General features: G+C 46.8%; 1 protein-coding gene across 2 annotated transcripts; it reads left to right on the top strand.

The window, feature by feature from the left end:
- Positions 1 to 1,798: 1,798 nt before the first annotated feature.
- On the top strand, positions 1,799 to 9,996 carry LOC110090632 (uncharacterized). 2 transcript variants are annotated; one of them, XM_020814348.3, is made up of 4 exons: positions 1,799 to 2,168; positions 3,031 to 3,652; positions 5,675 to 5,786; positions 7,757 to 9,996. In XM_020814348.3, the coding sequence occupies exons 2-4, from the start codon at positions 3,053 to 3,055 to the stop codon at positions 8,947 to 8,949; spliced, it is 1,905 nt and encodes a 634-aa protein (XP_020670007.3). In that variant the 5' UTR covers positions 1,799 to 2,168; positions 3,031 to 3,052; the 3' UTR covers positions 8,950 to 9,996. The 2 variants fall into 2 exon arrangements, with proteins under 2 accessions (XP_020670007.3, XP_078244487.1); XM_078388361.1 differs by having other exon boundaries at positions 1,799 to 1,994.
- The last annotated feature ends 3,504 nt before the right edge of the window (positions 9,997 to 13,500 follow it).

Below are 13,500 nucleotides of genomic sequence, written 5' to 3' on the forward strand. Positions count from 1 at the left end.
CTTTTGGGAAAAAAAAGTGGGGAAGTGGGGGAATAATAAATTCCCCTAATTATTGTGACCAAATGTGTTGCTCTTTCAAGTAAATTCTGCACTCTTGGACTTAGTTTGGGCTGGTTTTCTAATCAGGACTGGGCTTCCATACACTTTCACACTACTGTAGGTTGTTCCAGGCAGGGGATGTGTTGCATATAAAGGATCCTACAGGAAGAAAATGTGCCTGAAGGGAGCCCTCAAGTTATATATTTGTGTATTAAACGGAACCTCAACACATGGGAAACCCTGACATCTGATCGTTCAGCCTGGAGGCAGGCAGTGCAGCATGACCTCTCCCAATTTGAAGAGACCCTAGTCCAGCAGGCCGAGGCAAAGAGGCAGTCCTGAAAGCAGCAAAACCAGGGAGCTGGACTGGAGACAGATTGGATTTGTCCTCAGTGTGGAAGGGATGGTCACTCTCGAATTGGCCTTCTCAGCCACACTAGATGCTGTTCCAAGTCCTCTATTCAGAGCACGTTACCATAGTCTCCGGAGACTGAAAGATGCATAGTGCTGTACATACTAAAACAGAAACCTGTACGTACAGTATGTACTGTACTCATAGCTGGACAAATGTTCTGATACCTATTCTAACTCCACCTATAATTCAGAGTTTATCTAAGCATATTCACTATCGCAGGGGTTGTTGACATTATCACCAGGGCTCAGCCCTCTGTGAGGTACCTGCTTCCCCCCCCCGGGAACTCAACGCATGCTCTTGGGTCTTTGCGACGTCACAAGGGCCCACTTCTCAGCTCAAGGGTAAAAGCTGCAGAATCAACCTGCGAGGCGCTGTCCGATCACGAATTTCGAATCCAACCCCGACACAGGCTGTGCCTCAAACTCAACCAAACCAAACCTGCTTAACACCAGCGTTCTTCTGTCCTGCCTGTATTGTGTCATCTATCAGCTTGTCCTTCTTTTTGTGTTTTCCAACACCAGGAATGGTTCCCCCTCCCCCACAGGGAACCAGAAATGCACAAATCCAGTACTAACTCCCCCCCCAAAAGCCAACCAAAAGCAAATCAATCTTTCCCCCAAAGAAGAGAGGAGTCACTTATTCAGCAGGGACCCGGACGGATGTGCCGGGCAAGGCACGTCCCTCACAGAAATCCATTAGTGTTGGGGGAAGTGGGTGCATATCTCTTAATTGTTGTTCTTTAGTCGTTTAGTCGTGCCCGACTCTTCGTGACCCCATGGACCAGAGCACGCCAGGCCCTCCTGTCTTCCACTGCTATCTCTTAATAGAAATCCGATGATCCAGACCACACCAACCATGGATGTCCTATGAGTGGAATGAAGAGGCGAACTGGGATGCCCCATGTCTGTGCAGCCATGGATCCTATTTCGGGATGTCAGTGGTTTGGGGAATCCTATATTTACATAGGAGGCTATAATAGATGCAGTCCTCTATTGGCTGCCACGGTGGACTTGGAGAGCATTTCTCCTGGCATCACCGGTCACAGGTGAGAGCCTCCGGGCATCACCGGATCCATTCCGGGGATTGATCATTCTCTCCCCCCCCCCAGGGAGGCTCTTGGGGACCCCCCCCATAAATCCCGCGGCTCTTCTTTCCCCGCCGCCCCCTCCCCATCGTGGTCGGTCGGTCGGAAGAGGAGGAGCTGCAAGGCAGGCGACGCCCAGGAGGGGGCGCCCGTGGGAAGCCTGGGCCGCTGGAGCTGCGAGGAAGAGGAAACCCGGAGCGAGCGAGCCAGCCAGGGAGGGAGAGGGAGGGAGAGGGAGGGGGTTCCGCCGCCGCCGCCGAAGAAGCCATCCCGGAGGCGAAGGTGGGGTGGGGGGTCCTCTGGGCTCCCCGTTGTGCTGGTTTCCCCCGCGCGGCGTTAGTCGGCCAGATCGGGGGCCCCTGGAAGGCTGGCCCTTCCTTCCCTCCGGGGTCTGACGCCGTGCAGGCGCCGCCGCAGAGGAGCTGCTGGGGGAGAAAACAAGCCCGCCGCCTAAAGGTTCACACCGGCCTCCTCGTCGCCGTTTCTTGCAGGATTTCGGGTCCGGCTGTGTTGTTCCCTAGAGAGGAGCCCCCCCCCCATCCCGCCCCACTGAAGTCTGCCATCCTGCAGGCGGGGTTCCTTGGGGCTGCGTTACTTCTGAGTAGACCTCCATCGGATTGCACAGTCCAGGTATTGTGCCCCTCCAGGGTCCGTAGGGGGTGAGGATGCTAGGGAGGGTTAGGATGTTGCCTGAGCCCCACCCCGCCCTACATTTTGTCAATCTCTGATTTGTGATTGCTGGCCTTGTCATATCCATTCTGTCACATCCTAGGGCAATTTCCTCTCATAGTCAATGAAAAAAAAGCATTTTGATTCCCGAGATTACCAGACATGTCCATATGATAATTATATTTAACCTGTTTGGTCATTAAAATTTTCCCCCTGAAATATCCGTATTTTAACTTGTTCCAATTATTCCACTTTTCCTGGCTCTGCACAGTGTTTTCAACAGTATATTATAATGGAGAAGTAATTCATTTCTTCTGTTTCTTCCAAGTAATTTTTTCCAGAGGCTCTTAGATTTCTAAGGTGTTGGTTATCTGTTAGATCCTCAGCCTAAAATACAGTGGTGCCTCGCTAGACAGTTACCCCGCATGACAGTTTTTTTGCTAGACATTGGCTTTTTGTGATCGCTATAGCGATTCGCAAAACAGTGATTCCTATGGGGGAATTTCGCTGGACAATGTTTGGTCCCTGCTTTGCAAACTGATTTTCGCTAGACAACGATTTTGACACCTCCCTCCGCGCTCGCAAACAGGTGTTTTTGGGACCTGAGCTTCGCAAGACAGCAATTTAAACAGCTGATCTGCGGTTCGCAAAGCGGCTTTCCTATGGCCAATCTTTGCTAGACAACAGGTTTCAATGCATTCCAATAGGGAAATGCTTTTCGCTAGACGATGATTTCGTTAAACAGTGATTTCAGTGGAATGAACATTGTCTAGCGAGGCACCACTGTACTCTGAATTTATTTGAAAATATTTCGGCATTTCAGAGGGACAAGTCAAGACAGAAACATGATGAAGGAGGAAGATCCTGGGGATCCACCCAAAGGCTTGCAAGATCACTGGGAAGCCCAAAGCCACAAGATCCTAGACACTCCGGAGCCCATTCACCCAGGAGAAGAGAGCCCGACAGCATCGGACTCAGACCCATGGGATGACCCCAAGGCCTTCTTGGCCTCTTTTGAGCGAGTGGCCAAAGCCTGCCAGTGGCCCAGGGAAGAATGGGTAGCCCAGCTCCTCCCAGCCCTGAGTGGAATAGCTGAAGAGGCCTTTGAAACCCTGAAACCTGCAGACAGGGAGGACTATGAGAAAGTGAAGGCCACCATCATGGATGCACATGCCATGAAAATGCAGATGCAGTTTGGGTATTTCTCTAGCCAGGAGGCTGAAGACCCCCGGACCTTTCATTGCCAACTCCAGGAACTTTGGCACCGGTGGTTGAAGCCGGAGAGACGCAGCAGGGAGCAGATCCTGGAGCAGTTCCTGGCCAGCCTGCCCCTGCATCTCCAGAACTGGATCCGAGCAGAAGGGCAGGACACATGTTCTCAGGCGGTGGCCCTGGCGGAGGACTTCCTCGTGAGCCAGCAGATCGCTCAGAGGAGGAAGTGGCAGGTAAGGTGTCCTCCTGGATGTAATCACGGAGTCTCCTGAGTGGAGAAAAGAGGTCGATTGAGCTGTTGGGTTTTTTGGAGTTGCTCCTTTAAGAATTAACAGCCCTTCGGCAAAAGCTGTAGCCTGCTAGAGCTCTTTTAAGATGATCTGCTGAGTGCCTTCTTGAATACAAACATCTCATGGCACTCCCCTATGTTAGTTTCAAGGAGCTGCGATTCATTCTTGCAGCAGGATTCATCCCGCAAAGCCATGACATGGGGAGCTGCTGCCAGTCTAGCTGGGGCTGGGCAGAGATCAGTGGCCTGATTGGGTGTAAAGGTGCAACAAACAGAGTGGGGGAAATACATCTGGATCTGCATTTTTTTCCAGATTGGGTTTCCAGGGATGACATCGCTGTAGACATCCAGACATGAAATACAGTGGTGCGCCGCATAGCGACGTTAATCCGTTCCGGATTAATAGTCACTATCTGGAAACATCGCTAAACGGAACTAAAAACCCCATAGGAACGCATTAAACTTCATTTAATGCGTTCCTATGGGGCCCAAACTCACTGTTCAGCGAAGATCCTCCATAGCGCCGCCATTTTTGCCGCCTTGGTAAGCGAGGAAACCGCGCGGAAATGCTTGCGGTGGCCATTTTGGGCACCCAGCGGCCATTTTGGAACTGCCGATCAGCTGTTCTAAAAACATCGCAATGCGAAGATTGGTAAGCGAAACGCTTACTGATCATCGCACTGCGATGTTTACCCTATCTAAACATCGCAATGCGATCGCATTAGCGATCCCAAAAAATAGATTGCTATACGGATTCGTCATTAAACGGTGCGCTCGTTATGCGAGGATCCACTGTACTTTGGAAGAATCAATGGGACAGAAGTGGAGGGCTTGAATTTGCACAGCAGAAGTAGCCTTTGACAGGATGCTGATTAGTAATTTCTACTTTTAAAAAAACTGACTTTTCCTGAAGTGAGCTAGTGATACAGTAGTCTAGCACTGCCTTGAAAGCCTTAAACACACACACACACACACACACACACACACAGAGAGTTGTTTGCAGACAACACAGGTGGGTTGAGGAGAACTGACATCCCTGTAAGAACACTCTTGATGTTAGATCAAATGATCACCCTGACAGGAAGCAGGCAAAAACAATATCAGTCCAATCAGAGCTTATTTAAACTACCCGTTGCTGAAACGAAAAAGTTGCCTCACTAAAATAGATGATTCCACAGTGGACTTCCCTGCATTGCAATTTATATCATGCGGCTGCTGGGTGTAAATTCAAATTCTTCTATACCTAAACCATTGCAAACTGCAAGGCAAATGGTCAGTGTCTCTTCAAAGACAGCTTTCTGTGTTTTTATTGTTCCTAATTTTAAGATGGGGTAAAAACTGGAACCGGTTCCCATTCTTCTTAATTAATAATAAACTTTGAACTTCAGAGCTGGAAGGGACCCTGTAGATCATCAAGTCCAGCCCTCTCAAGGTGGCGCTGTGGGGAATTGAACTCCCAACCTCTGCCACTGAGCTCGCCAGCAGTTCCTTATCTGGCTGTCTTGGCCCATCTAGCAAGATGTTCAGAATATCGAGGGAGCAACCAAGATATGGGGAGAAGGGAAAATAGTATCTTAAAGGATACCAAGGATGATGGAACACATGAATACAGAGCAAGACTCTCGTAGTGCAGGGGTTAAACTGCTGTACTGCAGCACAAACTCTGATCATGACCCCAGGGTTCAGTCCCAGGTAGCCGGCTCAAGGTTCACTCAGCCTTCTATCCTTCCGAGGTTGGTAAAATGAGTACCCAGGGAGGTCTGGGCCTGCTTGGGGGGCAATGGGTAGCCTGCATAATTAACTTGTAAACTGCCCAGAGAGTGCTTGAAGCACTATGGGGCGGTATATACAGTATAAGCAGCAGGCTTTCCTTTTGCTTTTACAGTGTTTCTTTTGCCCTAAAAAGGATACAGTATGTTTCTGGAGATGCCTTCTGTTCTGATTGGGATCCTCCTTTGTGTTTCAGAGGCCGATAAAAGAAGAGTGTTTGGATTCCCTAGAGGGAGAGGAAGAAGACCTTTCAAATGCTGGTCGGACGCAGGCTTACAAAGTGGCTGAGCAAAGCAGTGATTTCCTTGGTAAGGGTTCTGGGTTATTAAACAGAGATGGGAGTTTTGGAATTTATTTTGGACTAGGGATCCCAGAATTCCTCATTCTGGGAATTCTACTTGAGTGACACACACCTTACAGAAAACCTAAATGTGGCTCGTTGGGGGGAAAAGGTCTAACCTGGAAGGAAGACTCTTCCTGTCGTGGTGATAACTTGGAGCTTTCTTTCTGAACAAAAAGCTAAGCAGAGCTAGGCCTGGCTAAGCCTTCTAGCCTTCCAGTTTAGGACCTTTTTCCTGGGTGAGCCACATTTAGGGCTCTGTAAGGTATGTGTAAGTCAGATAGAACTTCCAGAATAGGCGAGGGTCGAGTATGTCGTCCAAGAAACATGAAAATCCTATCCTTGCTATTACACGTTCTCCCGATTTTGTGCCTGTTGGATGCCGGAGCTGAGCAGATAAAAAGTTGAGCCAGAACTCTTGTACCTGCATCAAATGTGCAGAGGAGGAGAGCTTGAATGTTTGGAACATCTCATGAGAAAAGGCCACCTGATATACATCTTTTATTTTGTCATTTTTGCACTTATTTATTATTTATTTATTAATTAAATTTATACCCCACCCATCTAGACCGAAGTCTACTCTGGGCGGCTAAGTTACTGAGATAGTTGTGTCAATAAGAATGTAACCCACTCCATTGTGTACTTCGTGGTGGCAGAAGAACATTGTTCTCCCCCCCTCCCTCCATGGTCACAGACCCAATTTAAAACAGTACAACAAGAACAAAATGATAAATAAGAAGCATTATTAGATGCAACCAGCCACCTTGAACATAATCCTATCTTGTCTAGTTCCAGAAGCTTAAGTAATGTCGGGTTTGATTAGGGCTTTGATGGGATTTGGTGAGAGACCACTCAGCAATATCAGGAATATCCAGGTATGGTTAGGAAATAATTGCTTATTTATTTTTATTTATTTAACATTTTTATACCTGCCCTTTGTCCTCAAGTGGACAAGAGGCAGCTTATAGTATTTAAACAAACAAGACTAAAAGCTTAAATTCAAAATAAAACAGCAACCCCATTTTTAAGAATCTCACATGAAAATTCGGAGACCTACTTACTACCAATCATAGTGGATCATAGTGGGCTAGATGGACCGGCAGTCTGGCTCGGCAGCTTTTAATTTGCAATCTCCCTGCATTTTAATTTGCAATTTCCCTGCATTTTTAATGTGTCTAGCCCTTAGCAGCAGTCCATATTTTTACATACATTTCCTTGAAAAGCATTTGATACTGGCTGAAATCCAGGAAGTTGCGACTAGAGGAGGCCCACTGAATCGATGGGGATTTGGTGAGTACTAAAGATGGGCATAAACCAGTTCGTCACAGTTCATCCTGGCTCCTCCGGCTCGATCGGCCACTCGCCAGGCGCAGCGCGCTACCCTTCCTGCACCTCCTCAACTGATCTACCAGTCTCGGCAACAGCTCAGGCTTCTCTGCCCCGCCCTCGTGGCTGATCTCTCCACTCAGAGAAAGGGGCGGGGCAGAGAAGTCTGTGCTCTTGCTCCTGATTGGGAGATCAGCTGAAGGGGTAGGAAAAACAAGCAAGTTGGGCCTGGTGGGTGGCTGATTGGCTAAGGAGGCAAGGCTGGGGAGCAGCAGCACCTGTGCTGCCACCTTTATGAACTGGGATAAACTGGGATGAACTGGTTCTTGCCCATCTCTACTGCTCACCCATATGAGTGCTTCTGATTTAATGGGCCTGCCCTTGATGTGATTCAGTACTGGATATCGGCCACTCTTTTTAGTTTTCTATAATTGGAAAAAAAAAAGATTCAAATAAAAACAGAAGATTGACATCGTCCCAGAGACAGGAAGAACCATGGATGGGTATGTGAGAGAAATAATGTAGAAGGGGAATTCAGGAGAACTAGCATTACAAGGCTTTAGAAAGGAACTCTCCAGTGCATGGACAAAATTCCTCTCTTTTTTTCTGCAGGGAAGGGAAGCCGGGTGAAGACAGAAAATACTCAGTGGGGAAAAAATGAAACAGAGGACATCCCCAGGACATCACTACAGATAAGCCAAAGGAATGTGCGAGAGAGAACTGAGAGGTGTGAGAAAGGAGGTGAATCTGTAGAGGAAGAAGAGAAGCAGTCGGTCACGAGAGGGGATGGAAGCATGCAGCCTTCTAAAGTAGACTCAAAGGGAGAGACGTTGTGGTTCTCCAAGCACAGTAGACGCTACCACTGCACGTTACAACTTGATGTGTTTGATTCCCAGGAGGACCATGATGAATGTGCCAACCCTGAAGAGGACGTCCGGGTCAATTCATACCCTAAGAAACAACAGCGAACAGTAAAAGGCAAAAGTAAATCTGAATTCTCTGAGAATGGGCCAGGAGTTAATCAGATTCGCCAGACAGAAGAAAAATCTCCCAGTTCTTCTGAGCGGGGAAACCGGTTGAGTTCCACAGAATCCCTTCAGAGAATCAAAGGTATGGGAAGTGGGGAGGGACCATTTGAATGTCCCCACTGTAGGAAATGCTTCAGTGAGAAAGAACATTTGGCAAATCACGAGCAACTTCATATTGGAAAGAAGATTCCAGAAGGTCCCATGTCTGGGAAAGTCTTTCCTTTGAGGCAAACGATAATGAGACTACCGGGAATTAATACAGGAGAAAAAACGGACAAATGTTCTCAGTGTGGAAAATGGTTCTGTGGGAGAGAAAACTTGAAAAGACACCAGAGGATCCATACTGGAGAGAGACGGTATAAATGCCCTGACTGTGGAAAAAGCTGCAGTCAGAGTGGCCATTTAAAGCTCCACCAGAGAGTTCATACTGGAGAGAAGCCGTACAAATGTGCTTGGTGTGGGAAAGACTTTGCTGATGGAGGGAATTTGAGGAAACATGAGAGAATTCATACTGGAGAGAAACCCTACAAATGCTCCTGGTGTGGGAGATGCTTCACCGATGGAGGAACTCTGAAGCAACACGAGAGAATTCATACTGGAGAGAAACCGTACAAATGTTCCCAGTGTGGGAAATGTTTCAGTGAAAGAGGAACTTTGAAGCAGCATCACAGGATTCATACTGGAGAGAAACCTTACGAATGTCCTGACTGTGATAAAAAATTCAGAAAGAAAGGAGATTTGTTGAGGCATCAGAGAGTGCATACACAGGAGAAATAATAATTTAAAAAGGTATCAATATGAAAAATGTTTCAGTGGGGGGAGAGGCTTGAAAAAAAGAGAATTAACACTGACTGTATGAAGGTTCTCGGTGCAAGAAAACCTTCCGCCGGAGCAGAAAAATGCAGGAATTAAAAAAAAAATGAACAGATTCATCCATCAGTTAAGTTTGATTTTAAAAATGTGAAATGATTATGCTCTGGAGAATTTCTTCTGGCAGTATCCAGCGTGGTGGGCAGAGATGCATGGGGAAGGGTTTCTACTCCATAACTTGCCTTCCGTGTACATATGAATAGGGAGATAAGAAGGTAATCAGGTACTGGAATCTTCTTCCAACAGAGAGAAGATTTTACTGGACTTGAAAGCAGCCCAGGAGGAGAAAACACTGAAGATGGTGAATTGATGAGATTCCTTCCATTTCTTCCCTCCTACCTCAGTTGGAATTAAGAACTGGCAAACCCACCTCCATTGGGACCAGAATGTTGTTAAAAGTACAGTGGTGCCTCGCATAACGAGTGCACCGTTTAATGATGAATCTGCATAGTGATGCGGATTTTGCGATCACTAACGCGATCGCATATACCGATGTTTGAATAGGGCAAAATTCGCTTTGCGACGATCGGTAAGCGTTTCACTTACCGATCTTCGCATTGCGATGTCGGGGGAACAGCTGATTGGCGATTCCAAAATGGCCGCCGGAACACCCAAAATGGCCACGCGCAGCGTTTTCGCGCCCTGCCCACGAGGGCGCGAAAATGGCGGCCGGATGGGGAAACTTCACTCAACGGTGAGTTTGGGCCCCGTTGGAACACATTAAACAAAGTTTAATGCGTTCCAATGGGCTTTTCCGTTCTGTTTAGCGATGTTTCCCCATAGCGAAGTTAATCTGGAACGGATTAACCTTGCTATGGGGGGCACCACTGTAACTTCTTGATAGAGGGAGGTTGCATGTAACTAAGAATGCTTTGTGTTTCAAAGAGTTGTGGTGGGAAAAGATGAAATACTTGGGACGCCTTAATCAATAAAAGTTTTTTGTATGTTCTGAAATGGTGCTGCATAACACACCCATACACACGTGTGAAAACCCACCTGGTTTTGCCAAGTGTTCTATTTGTGCCTACTGGTTACAGTTCCTGCCCTTGGGGCTAAACTGGTTACCTCATGGCCGTTTCTAGCCCATGATGAAGGATGGTGGGAATCAGGAGTCGAACAATATCTGGCAAACCATGCATTCATTCCTCATATCTGCCTTGAGAAGGTGGTAGTGTTAGGCATCTTTCAGTCTTGAGAGACTATGGTAACGTGCTCTGTATGGAGGACCTGGAACAGCATCTAGTGTGGCTGAGGAGGCCAATTCGAGAGTGGTAAGCCCTTTCCGTGTTGTTTCGATGGTGTATGCAAAGCTGGAATGTCCTCTCCAGAGCACGAAGCCTGGGTCAAATAATATGGAGGATAGGCTGTTACCCAAGCAGCAAATCCCCCCTCTCCACATCGCTGAAGTAGTCCAATGGAAAGGCAAGAGCCAATACAACTGGATCCAGCGACGTTGCAGGAGTTGACAGAACGACACGAACTGCCTCCGGGACTACGGCTCCGGATTTTGCCTCTAGGTTAACTCCTGAAGCCTTTTCCATGAGTGGATATAGCCACAAGGCAGTGGAGGCTTGAAATTGGAGTTTTCCTTCTCCTAGATGGGCTGCCTTCCAAGGCTGACGAGCCCCACCTTTCTGGCTGAGAAGGTATAATGGCATATACTTTAAAATTTTACTTTCTACAACCCCTTGATTAATTGTTTTGTCTTCTAGATCTGGCTCCAGGCTATGAACTGTGCTTTCTGTTCTTCCGGGTTCCAGCTACACTGGAATAAGTGCTACCCCAGGCTTTTGCACAGATTGCCGGTGGCTTTTCTTCCGCTAGCTCAGCAACCTGTACTTGTTACCTATCTCCAGCGTAGGCTATGCCTTTGTTTTAACCTCGTTCTCAACTCAATGCCCTCTTTGTGGCCTCCTCGAATTATCTTTCTGGCTGCTCTCTTCTCCTTTCCCCTCTCTCCCTTTCTCTCTCTTCTTGCTCCCCATTCATTCAGCTCTCCTTTGAGACACAAGGAAACAGCCATCCAAGACCACCTTGAGTCTCATAGCATAGTCTTCTGTGCTACAAGCCAGCAGATCTCCTGGCAATCTCCTCTGGAAAGAAGCCCATCAGCTGTCTGTTCCACTGGACTTGGGGACCCAGTCAAGGAAATGGGACAGCTGCAGTGCCGAAGCCTTTGTTTAAATAGTGTGTTGTCTGAAGCTTTAGAAAGTTGCTTTTTTTCAACCACAGTGCCTAGATTCCCTGGAGTGGAAGAGGTTCCAGAATGAGAGTATCAAATTAGGATTCAAGATATTTAGCTTCAGGTCCTCCTTTGACCGTTGAACCTCACTGAAGGACTGCAGTGGTAAACTGCTCCTTAAACATCTTGCATACAATGGATATAAAAAGTTTACACACCCCTGTTAAAATGTCAGGTTTCAGAACTTTTCCACCTTTAATGAGACCTATGAGTTGTACAACTCAGTTTAACAACAAACTGAAATCTCTTAGTTGGAAGAAAGTAAAAATATAAAAATTGAAATAATATGGCTGCATCTGTGTGCACACCCTCTTATAACTGGGGATGTGGTTGTTTTCAGCAGTAAACAATCATAAACTCATGTTAAATGGATGTCTGCACAGGGAGGAAAGGGACAGAAATGAGACAAATATGACAAAACTTTAGTGAATAGGATGTTCAGAAGGGTGGGCATGTTAGTCTTCACCGGTTGCAGCAAAAACATTAAAGACAAATGAGTTGGGCAAATTTCTACATGCAGTTGGTGGACTTTCATTTTATGCTGCTACCTACCTATAGCCACTTTCATTGCGGAAATGTCCATAGGGAGATTGACAATAACATTAATCTGTAGTCTTTCAAGCAAAAAGGAATAGAATCTTGAACGACCAACTTGTTACTAGTATTTGTGATGTCACAAGACGGCCTGTAGGTTTTGCTCCATGGGAGCCGGATACTGCTGGCCTGTCAGTGCTTATGCCAAAAAAAAATGAGTTTAATTGGAAAACATGCGTTCTATTGAGTGTAGCTCAGTGGTTTAGGCCAGTGGTTCTCAAACTGAGGTCCCCAGATGTTCTTGGACTGCAATTCCCAGGAGCCTTCACCACTTGCTGTGCTGGGTGGGATTTCTGGAAGTTGCCGTCCAATAACATCTGGGAACCCCAGTTTGAGAACCAATGGTTAGGTCCCTGTGGGGCCAAAGGTTGGGAGTTCGAATTCCCCACTGTGCCTCCTTGACGGGCTGAACTTGATGATCCAAAGGTTCCCTTCCAGCTCTGCAGTTCTAGGATGATTATTATCATAATTAAAAACAAGTGTGGGTAACGGCCTTTATTTGTGTTGTGACATGCCCTCAAGTCACTTTTGACCGATACCTACCCTAAATAGGGTTTGCGAGTTATGTGAGATGTTTAAACACGGGTTTATCAGTGCCCACTCCCACCTCTCAGGGAGCTTTCAAGGTCGTGCAGGGATTGGTACTAAGGATGACAAGGTCAAATACAAGCTGGCTTTCAAATCCTGCAGGACTCTTCATCAGAGTGAACACAGAGCGGGAATTGCCCTGAGGATGGCATCAAGGGAAATCAGTGCCTCTGAGACCTGAGAAGACTCGTCCTCAAGAAATCTGCACCGGAACTTGGTCTGTGTGCATCCCTTGAGCCTGGCCTTTTTCGTACAGTCAAGAATTTTTGGAAATCATGTGGCTAGATCCAGATATCTATGGACGTGGGCAACAATCCCCTTTGAACACAATAGGGTTTAGTTCTGAAGAGATCTCTCTTGCATTAGACTGTTATTGTTGCATCCATGGCGCCCAAATACAGCCGGCTTCTGTATTAGAACCATCTGTTGGGTCTCTGATTGTAAAATAAAGATGGGTCGGTTAGAGTGATCACCTTGATTTAAGCCGATTCAAAAACAAAAAAAGCCTGAACAATCTCTGAAGGCAAAAAAGGATGAAACTGGAGCTGTCCATGATTTGGGCGCATCAGGAGAAAAGGCAGGATTGTCTGGAAAAGACAATCCTGCTGGGAAAGGTGGAAGGCAGCAGGAAAAGAGGAAGGCCAAAGATGAGATGGACCGACTCTCTAAAGGAAGCCCCAGGCTTGAATTTACGAGCTGAGTCGCGCTGTTAAGGACAGGACATTTTCGAGACGGCTCATTCATAGGCTAGCCTTCCCCTCCAGTTAATTTTGATTTTCTTCCCCCTCTTTTCCACACACACACACACACAAATACTATATATATATAAAATCTGTTTTGTATTTGTGCTGTAAGTCGCCTAGAGTGGTCGTAATTGACCAGATAGGAGGGATATAAATGGAATAAATAAAATAAAATAAATCAATAAGCCAGGGGTCAGTTGACGGCAGGTAACAACAACCCCGTTGTTCTGTGGTTCTATGTTTTAACAATAGTTTATCAAAGAAGGAGGGGCAGGATCTGTTCTCGATCAT

This window comes from Pogona vitticeps, chromosome 2 (assembly GCF_051106095.1).
Source record: "Pogona vitticeps strain Pit_001003342236 chromosome 2, PviZW2.1, whole genome shotgun sequence".
Classification (NCBI taxonomy): Eukaryota; Metazoa; Chordata; class Lepidosauria; order Squamata; family Agamidae; genus Pogona; species Pogona vitticeps.